The following is a 21,845-nucleotide window of genomic DNA, read 5'->3' as shown; positions in this document are numbered from 1 at the left end:
GAACCCATCATTGCCAGTGGGTTTCAAGCACACATAGAACAGGATTGAGCCCATAGATATTGGGTGAGAGTTGTGAAAGGCTGGTGCAGACGTGTGTCAGGCACCCATCCAACAAAACTCTGCTTGGCTGGGGTTCCTACAGGGCCAACCAAGATGCATCACACCCCTCACACGGCCAAGGGAAAGCTGCTTGTAGCTCCAGTGTCAGCAGCCTGCTCTGGGAGCCCAAGGGGAGTTCCAGCTCAGCTGTCTGTGAAGTTCCGTGGGGCTATGATATGCCACACTCCTGACAGCTCCAGCAGCCTGCAGTGACAGAGGGTTTGATACAAAATGCAGAGCCCTCACCTCCCATTAAGCACAACAGCTAAGCCCGGGGATGGCACTGAAGTGAGTGGCAACAGAGGTGTCAAGGATAATAGAGCAGAACAAAGGATGTACGGCTGGGAATAGGTGAGCTGTTTCCAGGTCCTGAGGGAAACTGGTCTAATCCACATGCAGTGGTAGCTGTGCATGACGTTAAGAGCTGTCAGATGTGGCCAGGCTTGTGTGTTTCTCAGCCTCCAGATCCTGAAGACAAGGGCTGTCTGGATTCAGGCATGGTTTATGGTCCTCTGGTGTTCTCCATGTGCATCTCTTACTAATCCAGGTCTGCTGCACTTTTGAGGCTTCCTGAAATAACAGCTGGTGTTTGGTAAGGCTTGGGCTGAAGCAGGGTTTGAGCAGCAGGGTCCATTCAGTTCTCCTCAGAGTCCCTTGGTGATGGTGCAGTCCTGTGGTGCATCAGCACATCTTCACTACAGGGATCACACCCAGCCTGTCCTGGAGGGTGTGGGACAGGCTGTGCCTGTGTGGGGAGGCTGGAAGGGAGCTAGGAATAGAGACCATAATTAGGTCAGCAGCTTGCAGTGGTCTGCAGGTCAGGAAGGTTGATGTGGTTGGGCTCCTGATGACACTAGTTAATTATTAATCATTGGTATTACAGCTGTGCCTCAGCAGCTCTCTGAGGTCGAGGGTTGGCGCTGCCCTGCGGCACTCACAGCATCCAGCAGCTGGAGTGAGGATGTTGGAAGTGTCTGGAGGCATAGAAAAGCTCATGGTGGTGTCTGATCCCATTGCTTTTGACATGGGATGGACACTTTCCTGTCTCCAAGACCCACCAGTACCTACAGGGGTGCTGAGGAACAGGAATGGGAGGAGTGGGCCTGGCTCACAGGGGAGGCTGAGCCAGGAGCAGATCTGGGCTGCTCTGAACCCTCATTTGGGTATCCTGGATGGCAGGGATTGCTCAGAACACAGCTGGGAGTTTCCCTTCAGTGTCAGAGATGTTCTTGTTTCTGGGGCAGTCAGGAGGCAATGCCAAGTGGGTTGTGGACAAGAATGAGAAATAGGAAGAGAGAAGAAGGATGGGATAAGGAAGGGCAGGTGGTGTTACTAAACACTGGCCTAATGCACAGCCTTGGATCAGGGTTCTGTGGTACCCAGCAGAGGGGTTTTGATCAGTGATGATCTTTCCCCATGGAAAGCAGCTTTTCTTCCGGACTTTTCCTAGAAAAACAGATTTGCATTGTCCTGAGTGAATGCAGATGCATCCATCTGCTTTTAGTTCTCCCTTCCAAGTTGGCAGTCTCAGTTTGCTGCCAGACTGTGTTACTGTGGGCTCCCAGCGTGTTGTGTGTTCGCAGCGTCGCTTGTGGGAAGCATTTTGTGTACCTGGCATCAAGGAGACTGCACTGCAAGATCCCTTCCCAAAATGTTCCTCTTTTCAAAGCTGCTGGGGACAGTGGATGGCTGCTCTGGCAGAGGGAATGGGGCAGAGCAGGAGCTGTGGTCACAGAGGAAGCAGGTTATGCCCTCCTGCACAGTCCAGGGCCTCCAGCCTCATCCTTCTCTGCTGTCGCTGGATGTGCCTGAATTGCAAATGGATCTGATGTTACAAATAAATCTGAATTGCAAATAGATCTGATGAAATAGGTGTCAGCCCCTGGGAAACATCAGCCTCAGAGCACAAGGAGGAAGTGACTGGAGTGAAATGGCTCCAGTCACTAAGGCAAGGTAAGGAGGAGTTTCAGGGTGACTTGTGAGCCAGGATGGTCTTCTCTTGACCGTGTCTCTGTGTCATCTCTATGCAAGAGATAAAAAAAAAAGCCCTACAGCTTTTTTTTTTTTTCTTTGAGGTTCCTTGTGTATCATCCTGGAAGGTGGTGTGCTGCCCTAGGATAATGGCAAAGGGAGCTGGTGTAGTGATGGTTAAAAAGGCATGAGGATGTTCCCACTGAATCCCAGAGGCTGACAAGCTTACGTCCCCAGGGCTATTTAATGTTTACTGATTTGGAGGGTGTTTATATTTAAATCACAGATACTGTGGCTTTTGTTAAGGGTCTTCTGATGCTCTCTGGCTATTACTTTTGCACCTTCACTTCTGTGAATAGCTGTGTTATGAACTGTGAGCAGATGGAGTCCCAGAGAGATGTGCCCAGAGCAGCACAGTGAGTTAGTGACTGAGACCATGGGAGACTGTCCTGAACCATTGGACCAGAGCCTGGTCCAGCAGGGAAGCTGAGACATCATCCTGACTACTTGTCAGCCATGGGACATTCCTGGTGTACTGTGGAGGTTCCTGTTGCAGTGGTGAGTTTACAAAACAGCCTCTTGCAGCCCTTGTTTTTCTAGTCCCTGCTTTTGGCAGCTGCATGAAAATGGCTGGAGCTTTCAGTGTTTTAAGGGCTCAGCTTGAGCAGCATAAGCATAAGCTCTGCTGTTCTCCACACAGAGACACTGAGGTACCTCTGCTCCTTCCTTCACTTCTTGGCCTCTCACCTGATCTGGAGGCTCAACTCCCTCTGTACACTGAGTGACTTTCTTCTAGGGATTTTTTTTGCACAAAAGTCTGTGAAAATGTGCCTAGACAGGCTTATTAATCAGTAGTTACTATCTAAAATGATGACACTATCCAACACAGTCCTTCTGTTAGGTCTCAGCATCTCCACTGTGCCCTGAGCTGGGGCTTCCTATTCCCTCTGCCACATTCCAGCTCCATTCCAGCTTCTGCCTCCCAGAAACTCTCTGCGATGCATCTTCAGGCTCCTGAGCATTGAGCTGCCCGAAGGCCTGAGGTGTCCAACCCTCTGTCCTGTGGCAGGAGGCAGAAGAGCCGCAGTTCTCAGAGCTGTGTGTGCAGTGGGGCCGCCTGGCCGCAGCTGCCGGCACAGTCCCTCCTGTTTATTTTGCCTGGCTCCGGCTGGGAGCGGCGCAAATGGAGGCGCTTCCAGGCGCTCTGGGGAAGCGAGCAGGAATGCGTCGTGCAGTCTGGCTGGCTCCCGGCCCTTTTGGCGTGATGAGGAGCAGTTCCAAATGCGTGTACGCAAACAGAGAGCCAATGTTGACAGCTTTACAGGAGCTGGAGTGGTGGGCAAAGCACACTCCTCCGACTGCTTTGCAGCAGAGCTGAATTGTACCCTGGATGTACAAAACTCCTGAAGGGTTGAGGGTTTGGGGAGTGGAGGAAGAGCCCCCCTAAAAATCCAAGGCAATTCCTGGAAACCTGCCACTCTTTCTGGGCTTCTGGTTACAGAGAGTTCAGGGTGTCAGCTTGTGGCTGAGCTAGTACATTAAAGGATTTAATTTCTGAGCTGAAATCTGTCAGCTGCATAAAGAAGTTGAGAGGAATGAAAGAGGACTGCCTGATGGCCCCTTTGCCTGTCTGGACTGGGATCTGTGTGCTCCCAGGGCTTCCAGACACAGACGTGGAACTGGGGAAAATGTTGGCCAGGCTGTTTCTCAAAGCAAATGAGAAGCTGTTCCTGGAGCAGCTTTTCCTGCCACACTCTGGAGAGACCCCAGAAGCTGTGGCAGGTGGTGGTCTGAAGAATCCATCCAGGTAGTAAATAGACACTCTTCATCCAAATTAATTAATCTCTCTGCATCTTTTTTGAACCAGAGAAGTGTATTTAATCTGTTAAATTCTCTGTTTTTCACATATATGCAAACAGCAGAGGAGCAGGTTTTGTGAAGTGTAGGTTGGACCATATATTTTAGGATCTGTTTGCTGACTTCTTTTGTTGGGGATTTTGAGACTGTAGTTTGAGATACAAGTGCTGTGTGTGGAGGTCTTTTAATAGCACTAAAAAGTGATTGAAGTTCTGTGTTTTAATCACTTATACATGCTTCTTTGTGTGCTCCTTTAAAGATGACAGTATATGTCACTGCCGTGCTGCAGCATCACATTAATAAGGAGGAAGGGAGACTCCCCATTCCTAACATGGAGATAAATACTGCCCTGTTCAGCTTTTCAGTTCAATGTTTGCATTGACAGATGCATAATTGCTTACAAAACGTTTGGAAGACATGAATGAGGTAAAAAGACAATACAAAACTGATTTATTGAGCTCATCTGTATTATTGGGCAGAAATAACCTGTTACTCCAATACACTGAGCAATGGGAGCTGAGTTCCTTTTCAACCTTCCTTCCTGGATAACTCGTGTGCTGACCCAGGCACTCCACAGGTACCTGGGAAGGGAGAGGAAAGGAACATTTCTGTGAGCACTGGTGCTGACACACTGTACTGGGACAACCTCTGCAGTCCCAATACCAAAACACTGTCTGTGCTGTGGTTTCTGCCGAGGCACACACCTAAAAGATCCTAAAAGATCCTGCAAGGCTTGGGAACAAAAGGCTGCAGAGGAGGAGTTCTGAGACCACTAAAGTTGGGGAATTGAGTCCATAATCTGGTAACCAAAAGTCATCCCATCCTTCAATGACAGAAAAACAGAACTTGGATCCAAACTGCCACAGGCACTGATAGAGCAAAGCTGGGAGAAAAATCCCAAAAAGTAAATGGTAAGTTTCAGAAAGGGTGTGTGCTTGCATTTGGGGATAAGAGGAGGCAGTTTTTGACTTAGGACACTTGGGAATGCCTGATTTAGGGTGTTAAAAGAGCACCACTCACCTTCTCTAGTCATTTATGAAAAGTCTCTTGTGCCAGTCCTTTTTGCTTTCCTGTTTTATGAAGCTGTGCCTTGCCATTTTCAGATGAGAACAGTTAGAAAAGAAGAAATAGTTAAACCACTCAGGTGTGAGATCTGATATTGTTTATATTGCCCCAAAGCAAATATTCCGTAGTGTTTGGATACAGCCGGGCAAGAGTCTTGCCTAGAGATTTTACATGCTTGTTATCCTGTCCTGAAGTAGAAATAAATTACAGATAAATTTCCAGGGCAGTGTAAAGGGAGGAGAAAGGCAGGTTTGGAGGATGTTTTTCTCCTCTGCAGTTGCTGTCAGCTTCTTCCCTAACAGTCCAGGAGGTCTGTGAGTTATCCAAGAAAAGGGAGAGAGCTGGGGAGTGGGAGTAGGACATGCTCTGCAAACACAGCACCCGCATTTTTGAAGGTGTGTGCTTTGCAATGGGTAATTTGCTCCTTTATTGTCTGCAGAATAACAGCAGTGACAGCATTGACTTTCTCTAATGAACAGCTGCTCAGTGCTAGGATCTATTCCCGGAGGAGGCTCGCAGGGATGAATAAGGTTTCATGCTCCTCCTCCAGAGAGGGTGAGAAAGTTCGCCGAACAGAAGACTGTTGCTTGATTGTCAGAGATCTCCAGATCTTGACCTGCTGACAGCTGAGAGCTGAATGTGTTGCCATGCAAGTCATGTTTAACCTTTCAGCACTTCAGCCAAGGTAGGGTGTTCATGGAATCGGGAGAGAGGTGTTAGTTCCCATCCAAGAAGTCATCCTCTTGTCACTGCAAACGACCATCACAAATTGGCTGAACAAAAAGCATTTTCCTCCTGTTGCACTGCCTGAATTCTGTGTTGATACTCTGCACTAACAAGAGCAGGGAGGCGGGAGAGGATCACTCTTGAATTATGGATGTATTAGAGACAGAGCCAAGTTACGAACTCTTGGAGCTGGAAATCACTGATGGATGTTGTAACTCAAGCCATAAGCTCAAATAAACATTTTGAGCTTTGTCCCAAGCAGCTCCCCTTGGTGCCTCCCTTGACATCCCTGCTCAGAGTTCACCTTCACTGTGAAATGACACAATTGGATTTGCAGAGATTGAGCAGCCTTGGGAGTGTGCTGAGGTGTGTCTGGCCACTCACTCACAGGTTCCCTGTGCTCCCCTCCCCACCTCCTTTTGGATTTTTAACACACATCATCATAAATACTTTGTTGTTTTTCCTCTGTACCTGCCCTGAACCCAGCTCCAGTCACTGAGGGATGCCTGTGAGAGCAGTGGTACAACAAAGTGAAGCACCCAGGTTTGGTCTGACTTCCCTGTCTCATGATAGGAGAGTGGAAAACCACATAAACTGAGAAGTCCTGTGTAGTGAGTCATTTGGAAACAGTAAACTGCAGGCAATATTTTGAAATATTTCTGCAGCTGATCAGTAAGTCTGGGCTCTTGGTCTGTGGTAACACCTTTGTTGTCTCCCTGTGCAGGAGTTAATGAACTGTCCAGGAAGAGAGCTGCCTTCTCAAACTCTTTCAGAGCCCTGAGAATTTCCCTCAGTTGTGTGCACTATGTCCAGTAATCCCAGAGCCATTCCTGGCACCCCATAGATGTTTTTTCCAGTAAAAGAGGGTAAAATTGATCCATCTGATTCAGAAGGGCAGAAAGTCCACAAAAGCCTCAGTGATGGAGAGTTTTGATGTGAATCCATGGGTCGTGCCTTGGGCTGTGCAAAGCTTTTGCCTGGAGCCAGCTCTGCTGCTTGGAGAGAGAAAACAAAGCTGGCAGAGGGGGAGAAGCCTCAAAGCCCAAGTTTTAAATAGCAGCTCTGTGAAAGCTTTTAATGCCCCAGAGCGGCCGGCACGGCGCAGGTGCATTCAGTGACCTGTTTTGTTCAGGCAGTGAAAGATGTCTTGGAAACTGCAGCTCTTTTTTCCCTTTGGTTCTGACAATATTCCCTCTTGACCTGAAATTGTCTTAATGGCAGTGCAGACTAAAAGGCTCACGTTGGTTTTACTCTCTGATGTGTGTTGGAATCCCCTGTGTGGAAGTTCCCCTGGTTAGCTGAGTACTGTTCTTGGGAACTCCTGAATGAAACACAGTTTGTAGGGGTGAGCTTGAGATCCATTGTGTCCAACCAGCCTAGAGAGATGGCAGGGGGAAAATGTGCTCCAAAGAGGCTCAGTTTGAAGAGAAACTTGACTTGTGGACTTGCTCTGAGAGACCCACAATGTAATACAAAGCTGGAGAGAAATGTGTTTGTGTGTGCAAGAAGTATAAGGGGCATTCATCCATGCACACACCCAGGGATGCACTGGGAAAGCAAGCAGAACTGTTTATGTTTGTAATATAATTTTCAGCAATAATCAGATATGGGGCCTGGAGTGATATGTTTTCCCAATAGTTTTACAAGGCTGAAACTAAGCTAGAGCCCCTCTCCTAGTGACTGACAGCACTACCAAGTAGCTGTCAGGGGCCAAGTGATACAGGACAAGAGCCTTCAGGTGAAGCTTCTATAACCTGTAAAGTGCCTTTGCCAGTCAGCACCTGGGGCCATGCACCTGATGGAACAGATGAGTGTTTAAGTCAGGTTTGAGCAGCTTTCTCTCTTTCTCTGCTCTAAGCTTGGTAGAGAAAGCTGCTTGGAAATCTGGCAGGGAATATATTACCATCTGGCTGGTGTTATTTTTTACTCTAGATTTATTTTTTCCCCCAGCAGTGCAGAAAAAGACAGCTTCTTGCACACAGACGTGTCTCAGCCATGTCCTGCCCAGCAGGTACGTGGCAGTCAGTAGTGTTGGGTAAAGAATCTCACTCTTAGGGAAGGCTGGAAGTCCTGCCATGGATATTCCTGCTCCCAGGACGTGTGGTGTCAGCTGCTGCTCTGCTCATTTTCATCAGAAGCTGTCGTGGCCATGCAGGCAGTGATTGGTGTCCAGGGTGGGCAGACTGGGCTTGCTGAGACCTCTGCAGAGTGAGCTGGGCCTGAGCTTGGGCTGTGTGGAGATGTGTGAGCACATCCAGCCCTGCTCAGCACAGAGCAGCTCCTCACCTGCCTCTTTTCCACCACTTTTCCCCAGCTCATCACAGCTCATTGGGTTCCCCAGTGTCTTTCCAGCAATGGCTGCTGTAAAACCCTTTGCCTTTGTTTCTGATGTTTTTTCATGTGTTTCCTTCCAAATTCTGGCTGGAAAGCTCCTTCTCCTTGTTCTTTCTCCAACGTTGCCTCATCCCTCTGTGCTGCATGGGATAGAGACCTCGCATTAACAATGTGCAGAGCAGCCTCACCCGTCAAGCTGGGCCTCATTGGAATCCCTGTGCTCAGTTCTTGTGCAAGACTAATGATTACTTGTGGATTTTAGTGCTTTGTTGAACTAGAGCTGGAGTTAAAAGAAAGCTGCTGTTGCAGAGAGCCTTGAGTTTCTCTGATCCTTGAGCTTACGTGCCTGGGGTGGAAGCTCTCGTGCTGGTTTTTAGATTAAGCCCATTTTCTGTCTCAGTAATTCAGAGTGAGGAGGATTTTGATCTGATTGTCAGTGAGTTCTCAAAATCCATATCTGCTGAGTTTTCTTCCTGTCCCTGTGCTGTTCCTCAAGTTGTCTTGCTGGAGCCAGGCTGTGAGGCTGAAAGGTGTCTGTGGATTTGGACAATGGGATCAGCAGTGGACATGACAGAGCAAAGCCCTGGCCAGCCCAGAAGGTTTGCCTGTCCACACCAACCCCTCTGTGTAGGGTACTCATTCCCCTGGAAGGACAGCTGGCCTGGCTCTTCCCTGCCCCACGGCAGCTCCTCTTGCTGGTGTTTGCCCAGGGCTGGGATTGCAGGTCAGCCAGCTCCAGCCACTGCCCCAGGTCAGGCACTGTGGGCGCTCCTTGGTCTCTGCTTCCATCTGCTGGACAAGCACTGGCTCCTGCTCGCTCCTGGTTTCCCTTGGTGCCTCAGGGATTCTGCTCCTTTTGACTGTGCTCACGTAACAGTAGAGATGGAAATCCTGTTCACGCACGTATGGACTGCGAGAACATTTCAGCGTGGAACCAATGCTTTGGCAAAGACTGCCCTGCTTAGATTGACTGGCAGTGAGCCTGGGGCCGGGCTGAGCACAGCACATTCAGTGCAGCCCTGTGTGGCCTCCTGCCATGCAGGCAGCTCTGCCTGTGAGGCTGAAGCTCCTCTGGCTTATATCCCTGAGGAATTCAGATATGAGTGAGTTGTTTGGATGCTGCATGAATGGCCACTGAGGGTCTCCAGAAGTGACCAGAGCAGGTGCTAGAGGACAGCATGTAAAGAAACTGGGCAAGGAGGACATGGTGCTTTCCTTGGACATCTCCCTCAGCATCTGGCAGTCAGGGTCCCAGGCAGAGTATCCCAGTCAGGAGCATTTTGGGCTGGGGACTGTAATGAGACCATATTAACAGTCCTGGTAAATGTGTACTTCATGAGCTTGTCTGAATCTCTTGGGTTTTGAACTCTGCAGCATTTTAATACACTGAGTTCAGAAAGGTCCTGCTTTTATTTGTTTGAGACCTGCTGCCAATAACTTTCATTGCAGGCCTAAGTGTTACTGGTGCTACATGACTCCTCTACAGTTATTTCTTCCTTCATGAAGACAACAAGAAAAGTGTCCCCCAGAGTTAGAGATATTTGAGAGAGCTGGAGGAACTGGTGAGGGTCATGAACAGTCTGGTCTGCTCAAGAGTGCTCGGGTTGTTTTCATCTGACAACAGAAATTTGGCCGCTGCAAAGGCATTTCCTTAACCTTCCCTTAACCTCTGCTCAGCAGTGGGCAGACACAGGCAGAAGGTTCATTTCAAGCAGAATATCCCCATCCCATTCTCAAGGCATTGTGCAATGCAGCCTGGAGACCTTCCTGTAAACCTTGCTTGATTTAAGTGTTGGCTCTTGGTCTGTGCACGTACAAGCTACACAGCACTGTCTCCTCCAGATGTGGGATGACTGATCAGTCTTTGTGCTGTCAGGTGAAGGCCAGGACACAGCCATGACCTTTCTGTGTTGCAGTTTACAGTCCAGCATCTGGCTGTTAAAATTTCTTTAGCCAAGTGACTGGATTCTTTCTGAGCTGGTCCAGTGCCTTGGTGGAGGGTGAGGGTTGGTGTTGCTGTGTTTGAGGACAGTGGTGTTTTGTTTCATCTAATGAACAAACATCCATGTAGCAACAGTTCAGGAAGGTGTTGGATTGAAATTCTATTTGTTTTCTATGTGAAAATCCTGTTGTTAGGACCTGCATTATTACAGTAAATTTTGCTGGGCAAATTGTTTCTTTAGTAAAAATTCTGTAGTCATATAAAAGCAAGACCTGTTTTTCTCCCCCAACTGGGCCCGAGCCATTTCCACACATGAGACTGCTCAGGAAAGCACAGCTCTACATGCTCTTTTTTTTTTTTCTTTTCTGGGAACTTTGCACCTTTGAAGGACAGACTTTTTTTACATTTTTGACATTAGGTTCCCAGGCAGCAGGAGGAGATGTCACCATCATTGCTGCTCCAGAGAACACCACGGTGGTGGCTGGGGAGAGTGTTGTGATGGAGTGTATGGCAGCTGCTGATCCCACCCCCTTTGTCTCCTGGATACGACAAGGTGAGTATGAGGGACAGCACTGAATTTCTCTTGTCCATAGGCACCTGTGGATGCTACATTCTGAAAGTCTATTAAGAGCAGAAAAATCTGGGGCAGGAAGGGTGCTTGTAACAATGATACCTAATGACACTGGTGGTGTTACAGTGTGGGGTATCCTTGCTAAAGTGGAATTATTAATTAAATCTTGAAGGTTACAAAGCACACAGTTCAATTTATAGTTGTTTGACCTGTGCCTGGATGCCTTATGATCTAAATTAGTTTTTCTCATGTGAACTGGAATAGTAAAGGTCATGAGATGGGGTCAGGTGCCACTCCTTCCTAGAGTCCAAGGTTACTGGGGATTCTGTGGAATCTGCCATTCCACTGGAGAAATAGCTTGTATTATCTTACAGGATTATAAAACTTGATAAGATCTGTTAATCCTTGGAATGACTGGGACTGTTACTGGGAGGTTTTTGTTGAATGGAAAGATTGAGGAGCTGCTTAGGTCTTGTCAGAGGTGTATGAATGAGCTGGGCTGGCAGATATTACCCAGGGCTGATAGCCAATGCCACGAGTTGGATGCCAGTGTCACTTCACTGAGAGTCACATCCATCAGATGTGTTTCAGAGGCTCTGACTGAAGACATTCACAGCTCAGAGGTTGATTCTCTCTCAGAAAAGGCTCTCAGTCATTTTCATAAATCCGGGTCACAATTTAAGACTCCTCTCCCCTGTAACCATTTATTGTGGTTGGTTTTCAGCCCAGATTTGTCCACAGGCGGTGATTTTAGCATATAAAAACATTTCCTCTTCCCCACAAAAAAGGAGCAAAAAAACCTCAGAGGATACCACTTTGGAAATCAAATGAGCAAAGCTTAAATATTATGGCAGAAATGTTTCTAGTTTATCCCATGCACTTTACAATTACAAATGCTCAGCATTCCCCTGCTGGATCACTTACTGCTTTACTGAGAGCTGCTGATGCCCAAGGTAAAGTAAATAATATTAGAGTTAATTATCATTATGAAAGTTTTTTTGTAAGGAAGGAAGACAAGGGTGGAGGGGGAAAGGACTGGTGAACCAGTTCTTTCCATGCTTTATTTTCAAGTGTTTGCTTGGTCCCAGTCTCCTTCCTTGTGTGGACTCTTCAGTTTAAAAGGATGGAGTAATAGTGCAAGTCATTCTGAGTTACACAAGTTTATTTCCAAGCCTTCACTAAGGAGCAGGCTGGGTTACTGGACCATCAGTCATGTAGGAAACACCGAGGACGTACCTCCAGGTTGCCAGTTTGGCTCTTGCCAGCCTTGGTGGTGTCAGCTAATTGCTACCATCTGGAGTCAGTTTTCCAACCAAGTGCTCCAGTGCAAACGGGGTGTGCAGATTGTCTGCTCTGAGTGTGCAGCCACTGAACTGTGAGGCCATATAAAGACCCCCAAAATGCAGGGAGAGGGCAGAGGATCTGCTCTCAGCCAGATTCCCTGCTGATGGTGGTAACTCAGTGCAGCTGTTCACAGTGGAGTGGGGAGTTTGTTCTGTGTGAGCTCCAGGCTCAGCTGAAGCTGGAGAGGTAAAGGCAGGTGGGGAGGGACAAGGTCTGGTGGTGCACAGGTACTGCACAAATTGGCTGGTTCTCCCAGTCTGCAGATTTGTGCCAGACCTCCAATCTAAGCCTTTCCTCAGCTTGTCTCCAGCTCTTGGCTTTGTCTCCCACACTCTCTCAGAGGTACTGATACCATATCCCTGAGTTTCTCACCGCAGGGTGATGTTGAGAATGTGCAGTGCCCAGCACCAGCCTCTGCCCTGTCTCTGATGCTGAGGAGCCCAGTTGAAGTTGTAGAAGGACATCTTGGCTTTTGGCCAGTGACACAGAGCTGCTCTTTCCTCCTTCCCTACTCAGCAGTGCTGAGCACCCAGCCTGGAGAATGGGGAGAGGGCAGCTCATGGCCCATGTCTCTGACATAAACACCAGAATCCCAGGGAGCACCAGGTGTCCTTCTGACACCTCACAGCCAAGCTGTGAACAAGGAGTGGATCACAAAGCTCAGTAAATTTGGTTCACCTTCAGGAGGGAGAGGAGGAACCCCTGAGTTGTCAGTGATTCAACAGTCCTGCTGACATTGCATGAAGGAGTGAGGAGAGGAGGTGTCTATGCTTGTGATGGGAGTTTCTAACTTTCCCTTGAATGTGCTATTCCTAGGGCTCTCATTGCAGGCACACCCTAGGCATCAGAGACTGTTTTGATCTAAACCAGAACTTTTTGGATGATTACAGACTAAACTAAACCTTGAGCCAATGTTGGCTTGAGCTGGCTGTCAAGCACTGAGGAGTGTCCCAGCAGGAATACTCCTCTGGGCTGGGGTTTGGGATTGAGGAATCTCTCCACTCCCCAGTTGCAATCCTGGCATTGTTTACAAGCCCTCATAAAGGGCAGCCTGGGGCTCCCTCCCACATTTTTGCACATTTCTTCCTGCAGATGGAAAGTCCATTTCCACAGATGTGATTGTGCTGGGCCGGACAAATCTCCTCATCCCTTCCAGCCAGCCCCATCACTCGGGGGTTTACGTCTGCCGAGCCAACAAACCCCAAACCCGGCAGTTCGTTACCGCCGCGGCCGAGCTCCGCATCCTCGGTGAGTAGAGAGCAGCCAAATTCTCAGGTACTAATGCTGGACCAGCTTGCTGTGGATTGCATGGATCAACATCCAGGAGATCCCCAAGGGTTTGTGGCCTTTGTGGCCCGTGCTGGGTAAAATGGGAGCCAGGTTAGAGCTAGGAGGGCCAAGTTGGGATAGCTCTCAGTGGGAGTGTCACCTCTTTAATTTGGGGTTTAGTTCCTGGTATTTACTGAACCGTTTTATGCTTTATTCTTGTTCTCCAGGGTTCCCCCTTGGAAATCTCTATCAGCAATTAACTTTCAGTATCCTGGAAGCCAGCAGGGAGAACAGCCTAGGATCAGGGAATGCAGCACATGATTGATACAGAATTTATTTTTTCCTTTTGGACAGAGTCTAAATTAAGCCTCTAGAGTCTGCCTGGCAAATCCCATCTTGTAAGCAAAGCTGCTGCTGAATAAAACATAGCACCGAGTGGGGAGGAGAAGGGATTTGCTTTGCTATCTTTTCCTCCTCCTTCCTGCATTAAATTGTCCTCTCTCCTCTCCCAGCTACTCCCAGCATCTCCCAGGCTCCTGAAACCATCTCCCGCACCCGAGCCAGCACGGCCAGGTTTGTGTGCAAGGCAGAGGGGGAGCCAGCCCCCACCATCCACTGGCTGAAGAACGGGGAGCCCATCCTCTCCAATGGGCGCGTGAAGGTGCAGAGCAGCGGCAGCCTCGTCATCAACCAGATCGGCCTGGAGGATGCTGGCTACTACCAGTGTGTGGCTGAGAACAGCCTGGGCATGGCCTGTGCCACTGCTAAGCTCTCAGTGATCGTGAGGGAGGGTTTGCCCAGCGCTCCCAAGAAGGTCTCGGCCGTGTCCCTCTCCAGCACCACCGTCCTGGTGTCCTGGGAGCGGCCGGAGCACAACAGCGAGCAGATCATCGGCTTCTCCTTGCACTACCAGCGGGCTGTGGGTAGGTGTCACCTCCCTGAGCAGCACAGCTGTGTCAGAAGTACAAGGCACACATTGGCCTTCTTCCCCAGCTAGTGACAAGTGTGAGGCAATTGCCTTTTCGTTGCAGGTAAAAGAATTTTCTGCTGGAGTCAGGATCAGCCGGTGACAGTGCCTGTGGTTTAGCCAACATATTCTAACTGCTTGATTGGCAGTAGTGTGTCCACATAGCTGAGTTGTCTGGATTCTCTGGCACTACTGATTTTATACATGCTGATTTTGTATGCAAAGAGTGTGATTACTAACAGTGATATTAACCAGCTGCATTGTGTAAGGTGGAATCACTGAATTATCCACACCCAGAATCTGAAATGAGGCACTGGCTCCCTTGGGGTCTGTCTTCCCAAAAAGCCAGCAAGCCAATGCTCCTGCTGAACTGTTGCCAGAGCTCCTCTGAAAATTAAACTGGTAACTGCAGCTGCTTCAGCATGGATTAAGGAGTTTGAGTCAAAATGGAGACATTAATGTTGAGGCATTGGAGTTTCTGCCCAAAAAACTCATATAAGAGATTTGGCTGTGCAGGTGCTGAGGAAATTTGAGAAGATGTAGTGATTTTTAAAGTGGATTTAGTCTGTGGACCTTGTGAATTAAGTGATTTTTTTGGGGGAATGTCTTGGCAGTTCACTGACCTGCTGATCAGTTTTTCCTTGGCTCTAGGAACAGATAATGTGGAATACCAGTTTGCTGTCAATAACGACACAACTGAGCTGCAAGTCAAGGATCTGGAACCAAACACCAACTATGTTTTCTACGTGGTTGCATATTCCCAGCTCGGAGCCAGCCGGACGTCCTCTTCCATCATTGTCCAGACCCTGGAGGATGGTGGGTTGAATTAGATGGGTACTGATGCCTAGGAAATGTTCTTGGCCTGGTTCTTGGTGAGCATTGAATGTGCTACAGAGAGTAGTAGCAGCTCCTAGAAACCTAAACCTGCACCCTGGTCTCATCATCAGCTTGGGTGATGAAGGGTATGAAAATAACCTGGCTGATGGTGGGGCCCATGAGAATCCTTTGGGAATTGCAGTCAGCTCCTAAGGATTTTCACCTAACCCATGTGATATTGCTCTAAGCTTCACTCTGGGCCAGACTGGATTTCAACTCAGAAGAAACATCTATTGCAATTTGTAGGGGTGGGAGCAGCCTTGAGGTCAGACCCCTTCAGGGCCAGTAGTTTGTGTTGATTTTACCATTTATCACATAGCATTTTGTGAGCAGTAGAGGCAGAGTGCCAGAAGCACAGCTGCCCAACGGGAGGCCATGCACAGCTTTCAACAGGCTGCAGGACAGAGGCAAGCAGAGATGGTTTTGGCAGACCTTGTGTGCATTATGTGCTTTTAATACTCCTGACATGGTGACCTGCGTGGTCCCAAGTGTGTGTGTCTGAAGCCTGAAAGGCTGAGTTGAAAGCATGGAAGCTGCCTGCGGCCCAGAGCTGTAGTTCTCAAGGGAATGAGGATTCCCAGGCTGTGGTTTGGATCTGTGAGCCATTTGCTTTTGTATGTCCTCTGTGCTCCACAGTACAGCACAGCACAAGCTGAGAGCTGGTGTGTGCCACCATGCCCAGTTTGCCCTGGACACGGGTCCCTGGGAGCAGTGTAGCTGGGGCCACAGGCTCTGGTCAGGCTGGAAGTGGAGCAGTCCAGCATCTCCTGTCCTCAGACACCCTAAAGGGCTGTGGGGTGTTGGTTCCCCCAGTACAGACACCAAGTCACCAGTGGCTGTGGCAGAGCCAAGGTGGTGGCCTCCAACCAGCTCAGAGAGCTGGCAGAGATGTATTAAGGTCTTGCTCTGGTCTTTGCTGACTTCTCTTGGTTATTTACCCAGTTCCCAGTGCAGCCCCTCAGCTGTCCCTGTCGAGCATGACTCCTGGTGACATCCGTGTGACGTGGCTGCCTCCTCCTCCCGAGCTGAGTAATGGCAAGATAACCAAGTACAAGATCGACTACTGCACCCTCAAGGAAGGTGAGGGAAACACCATTTGGGGGTTGTGTTGTCTGCTCCAGTGGTGTTAACAGCCTGTGATGTGAAGGGGAGATGGTGCAAAGCTGAAAACAGGGATCCCTTTTACCCAAGGGAGGAGAACACTTGTATAGCCTGGCTCTGTCTTGTGGGCATGGCAGTGCTACCTCACACCACCTCGAGGTGCCTTTTCCTGTGATCATGGAGGTGCTGTGTCCACAGGAGAATAGCCTGACCCATGTTCATGATTTCCCAGGAAAGTCTGCATGAGCATCTCTTCACTGCCATCTGCACTGTGTTTGGGGGAAGAGCTTTATGCTGCTTGGGGAAGAGGAGTAAATGCTTTTGATTTCCTTAAAATGGAGTCTAATCAAAGTGGTCCTTGTGGAAAAAAACCAAATACCCTGGCCAGGTTTTTGTTGCTCTGTTGCCGAGTTTTATCTGACTTTGTTTACGTTGTCAGACACACTAAGCAGGGTTCAGCAGGGCTGGTAACATTTACCTCTGCTGGCTGTGGCTGTTCCAGTTCCACGTGTGCTTGCTTTGCAAATCCTTCTGGGTATTTGCTCTTAAAACTGTCAAAGCTCTGCAGCTTCTCACTTCCCAGGGTCATGATTCTTCCTGAGAGGAGGATGGCGAGTGTGATGAGGTGCTGGACATGTTCCCATGTATTTCAACTGGATTAGTAGTCTGTGCTGTGACTCCTGGCTCTGGTTCTTTTGCCTTGAGCCTGCACATGGCTCAGTGGCATCGTAAAACCTTGGAAACACTTGAAATCCAGGGATCACACTCAGCAATACACTGTTATGTAGCAGGGACAGTGCTTCTGGCTAAGTTAACGCCAAGGGAAGCTGAAATCAAGACATCTAAGTACTCTAAACAGGCCACATGAATCTTCAGCAAAACCAGTTAGCTGTTACAGTGAAAATCCCAGGCTATTCTCAGTTTAAATTTCCTGTTACCTCCCTTATGAACTTGGGTGGGCTCAAGAGGGAGCAGTAAAACCTCTGTCTGGCGTGGATGAGGGTGTGAATTTTGTGGAAAGCAGGGCTGCTGGACAGTTCTGGTTCACATTAAGGTGAGGGTTTAAATACAACAGTGAGAAGCACTGGAATATGCCATCAGCTCCCATTAGGTGTGCTCATGTTCCACCATCACATCATCAGAGCAAGGTTTCTGACAGCTCCCTCTGGGCAGGCTCTGTGGTGCTAAAGGCAACCTGCAGTTTGGAATGTGATGAAGGGAATTGTCAATCCAAATATCAGCTCTGCCCAGCCTTACAGTTTTTTTCTGGTGGCATAAGACTGCTCTGGGCAAAGCCGAGCCAGCCCAGGGCGTGCAGACCACAAGAAGATAACGAGACTTGTGGCTGCTCAGCTGTACTTCCCTTTGACTGGGAAATCCCTGTTTTCAGTGGTGTCCCCTTGGTTCCAGCAGATCAGGTCACCTCCATTGAAGTGGGTGGGAATGAGACCCAGATCACGCTGTACTCGCTCCATCCCAACAAAGTGTACAAAGTTCGGATCGCAGCCAGCACCAGTGTGGGATACGGGGCCCCTTCCGAGTGGACCCAGCATCGGACTCCAGACAGAGACAACCAGACACATGGTAGGAGCCTGGGGAATGCCTGGGATTTGGGACAGGGTGTGGGGAACTTAAGGCATTTTCAGAGATATTTGCTTTCCTTTGGGAGTTGCAACCATTGGTTTTGCTCAGACAAAAGTGCTCCTTTACCTTGCTGCTCAGCAGCCTCTGTAGATCTCACAGGTTGGCTGGGCAGTGGGGCTTTGCACCCTCCATGTGCAGCTGTGAAAGCTGAAAAAAAAAAAGAAAACAAACAGAACTCCAGATCCCAATGTTATGACATTTGGGAGTGAATAAACAATTCTGCCAAACAGAGCCGAGCCCATGCCAGACTCCAGCAGAGATTAAAGGTGGTGATATCTCAGAATACACTGAGAAACCCCCACAGAGGCTTTGTGATATTGTCTCCTGTATCACCCAGCTGGGAAAGTCAGTGGTAGAGTGTGACTGTCCCACTCTCCACTGTCAGGGAGTGGAGATATCCCACTCAGGACAGCCTTTTCCTCACACTCTTCCCTCACTACTGAGGACCAGAAGGATTGAGTAGACCAGGGCAATGGAGACATGTGGCTCAATCTTTTTCTCTTGTTTTCTTCTTCCAGTTCCATTTGCCCCGACAGAATTAAAAGTCCGAGCGAAGATGGAGTCTCTCCTGATAACGTGGCAGCCTCCAGCAAACCATGCCCAGATATCTGGCTACAAGCTCTACTACAGAGAGGTGGGCCCAGAGGAGTCCAGTGATGAGAGCCCTTTGGATGGTGCTGAAGATGAGAGCTGGGATGTAGGACCCATAAAACTAAAGAAGAAAGTGAAGCAGTACGAGCTGACTCGACTAGGTTAGCTGGCTGCATCTTCCTAGCACTTGGTGTGGAAACCCAGGGCCCGTCTCTTGCACTTTGTAACATCTCAGGATGCTCCTGAGAGCCTCAGTTGTTTGTATGACTGGAGATACACAGGGCCAGGACTGTCTGAGGTGTTTTAAGATCGTCCAAAATGTTTCTGAACTGGGGCTCTTGAGACTTCTCTTAAAGCACAGAAATTTCTAATGCCAATTTAGCAAGGATTTTTAACCAAGTTACCAATATCCTTAGTATATGCTAATAAGCAGTTCTTAATTAATTAGCGTTTTTATTGTGTCACTATAAAGAGTGCCAAGATTGAAATCTCCAGTCAGGACAGTGATCTCTCCTTCCCTGTCTGTTTCTAAGGAGCTCCATAATTGCATGTTGTTTGAAATTTCTGCATTCAAATGCAGAGATGGGATAATTCACAGCATACTAATTTTAGCCCAGTATTCTCCTCCACCTCCCACTAAGGGAGAAGGGATGGAAGAGTGAGTGTCCATGACTGGAGAAGATCTGAGCAGCAGTGAGACCTGCCTGGCTGGCTCACTGTGCTTGGCATTTCTCACAAGGGGTTGTGTTCCTAACATCTGATTATGTTAATGAATTGATTTGCCCGTTGATACAGGATAGAGAGAGAAGAGAGTCATAGCAGATGCATCCTTGAAAGGGGCTTTCTGCTTCCTAAACTTCTTCGATCCCCCACTTCATGCTTCACCCTGTTACTGCCCAGCAAGTGGAGACTGTAGGGTGTGTCTGTCGTGCTGGTTCATCTTACACTTGTAGCTTGTGTATTGTGCACAGTGTAAAGGTCAGGCTGCAGCACCTGGGAGGACTGTTCGTGCCATCTCTAAGTGAGATTCCCAACTCTGTCACGGCCATCTTGCCATTGAGAGTGTTAACAGTGATGAGCTTCTCTGAAGAATTTGGGTCTGTAATTATTGCGCAGAGAAAACCACATGAGAACACCATCACGCACTGCTCCAACCACTGGCAAGTCAGTCAGTGCAGGGCTGGGAGTGGGCTGAATTGGTTCCAAATGCTCTGGCACGATGATGCTGAGAAGGGCTGCTTGTTCTTCTGTAATTACTTCCTTGAATTTGGGCATCCGTCAAGGCCTAATGGTTTCCGTATGATTTGTTGGCTGTGTATCGGCCGTGGCTGTGTCAGGAGCACAGGCTCGAGTTTCTCCCAGCCCAGGATGTTCCCTCTGCTCCCCCTGTGCTGATGAATGATGTGCTCCTGCACGCGTACAGTAAAGGGAGGGTCAGGAATCTGCCTGTGCTGAGGAAGGGAGGGGGTCTGCACATGAAACGTGTGGAGGAGTGGTTGGGATTTAGAAGGGTTTGGTTTTACAGCACAGAACTGCCCTGTGACAGTACTTGTAGGCAGAGTGGGTAGTGGTCTCAGGAAGGGCTGGCAGGCCTAACATTATCTGAGCTGATGGGGAGCTAGCTGGGGGGATTTCCCAGATCAGGGATATCTGCCTGGAAAGCACAGCACTGGAAACCTCCCCTAAGATCCCTCTATAATAACAAATGCCCAGCACTCACTTGGGATTGTCTTCAGGAGTCGTTGAGCCCAACTGCCTGGGTACCTCAGTGTTAACCAAAAATGAAAGCAAATTCTGTCCAAATGTCTTTTAAACACTGACAGGCTTGGGACATCAAACATCTCTCTAGGAAGCCTTTTCTGGTGTTTGAAGTGTGTCAGGAAATCCCAGGTTGGGCGCTGGGGACACCAGGCTGAGCTCAGCTGTGGTGTGTTCCATGTCAGTGCAGACAAGGTCCAGGGTGGTCACTACATGTCCCTTGGCTCCACAGCTCCCTGGTGTCACTGAAGCCAGCACTCTGACCCTTGCCTTGGTGTGAGGTCTTTCTCCCATCTTGTGCTAATCTCTAGAGCAAACTGAGTCTCCTTAGAATGATATCACTTTTATCTGAGAGGTGTGTGCTGCAGTCCTGTGAGAGAGATGGGCAGCTGGTCAAGGGTGCACAGGAAATCCAGCAATTTCATGAGTCCACAAAATCAAAAGGAAGCTTTCCTGAATTACCAGGAGGGGTTTTCCCTGAGAAATTCTTAATGACTTCCACTGATATTCTAGCACTTACTCTCTGTACTGACGTGCAACTACCAGGGCATAATTTATATGAAAAATAAATTGCAGGGATCTGATCCTGTCTTCCACATTCCCATGAAGGAAGATTGCATTCCTCTGGAAGTAATTCTCTGGAAATCAGGGTGTTTTTCCATTTAAAGGAAAGTATGGCTTCTGGCACCTGGCCAAATGAACACCTTGAAATGCTGAGTGAAGCAACATATTTAGCATACTGGATATATTATGCAGCCATCCAGATTAGTGATTTGAAATGATCTGGACTAGATTATTCTGCTTATATTTAATGTACGATGGAATGCAGTGAAATACATCTGTTTTCATGCTGCCTACCAGCTTCTTGACAGCTTGATAGAGTTTTATGTTTGCCTGTTCTAAGAGCTTGAACATCTGGGCCTGTGTATAAAAATCGAAGCCAATCCTCTGACTGAGAAATCCAAAATACCCCTATTTTCAGGATGTGAGGTGCTCAATCTTGCAGTCGAGCTCCCCTGGTGTCACGTGTAAGCAGCTGCTGTATCGATCCTGCCCAGGGATGGAGATGGAGGACTTGTCCTTTCCCTCACTCCATTCTCCAACAGGAGCTGCCCACAGCTGCATCACATCTGGGAGCTTTTCCTCATCGTTTTGGATGTGCTCATGTCCCAGTGAAGCCCAGCCCAAGGCTCAGGCAGGAGGAGAGTGTGGTGCTGGCAAGAGATGGGCTGGGGGTTCTTTGTTCCACTGAGCCCATGGTCTCAGCCCTTTGGAGGTTGAGTGCTCTTTGGCCTTATCCCCCTTTTGTGGGTTTGAAACATTTTTCTGTGGCTAGAGAGTGTGGAAATGCAGATCAGGCTGTCTTGGAGGCAGACAAAACTCTGTTTGCTTTTGGGATTCTTCGGGGAAGAAAAATGTGGCTGAAGTGTTTTTATATTCTGAGCGCGAGCGTGTGTTGTGGAGCAGAGAAAAGCCTTTGGTAATTAGTACCATCAGCCTCTAGGAGTGTAATCAGGGCAGTAATAATAAAATTGGCATCAATAAGAAAGGTTTCATTCTGCTTACGTTTCTGGCAAAGAGAGCAGTGATCTGTGAGGGCAGGGAATGAAGAGGCATGTCCCAAATTAGCAAACTTCATCAATGTGCTGCAGCCAAGGCAACAAAAGGCAGTGTGGGCTGCTCTAGCTGAGCCCCTGAAGGGTCTGGCTGCTGCAGGGAATGTCTTCTTT

At 48.6% G+C, this 21,845-nt stretch overlaps 1 protein-coding gene across 1 annotated transcript in view; it reads left to right on the top strand.

Moving 5' to 3' along the window:
• IGDCC4 (immunoglobulin superfamily DCC subclass member 4) overlaps nucleotides 1-21,845 on the top strand; it is an 87,967-nt gene that overhangs the window by 47,441 nt on the left and 18,681 nt on the right. The window contains exons 5-11 of the mRNA XM_083870601.1: nucleotides 10,413-10,547; nucleotides 13,002-13,157; nucleotides 13,691-14,101; nucleotides 14,797-14,961; nucleotides 15,964-16,101; nucleotides 17,536-17,706; nucleotides 18,285-18,518. Of these exons, the coding sequence (XP_083726727.1) occupies nucleotides 10,413-10,547; nucleotides 13,002-13,157; nucleotides 13,691-14,101; nucleotides 14,797-14,961; nucleotides 15,964-16,101; nucleotides 17,536-17,706; nucleotides 18,285-18,518 (1,410 nt within the window). The remainder of the gene's footprint in view (nucleotides 1-10,412; nucleotides 10,548-13,001; nucleotides 13,158-13,690; nucleotides 14,102-14,796; nucleotides 14,962-15,963; nucleotides 16,102-17,535; nucleotides 17,707-18,284; nucleotides 18,519-21,845) is intronic.

The sequence above is a fragment of the Zosterops lateralis genome, assembly GCF_965231275.1.
Source record: "Zosterops lateralis genome assembly, chromosome: 13".
NCBI classification, from domain to species: domain Eukaryota; kingdom Metazoa; phylum Chordata; class Aves; order Passeriformes; family Zosteropidae; genus Zosterops; species Zosterops lateralis.
The sequence above is the reverse complement of the archived record's forward strand: the minus strand, read 5'-3'. Positions and strand labels throughout refer to the sequence as shown.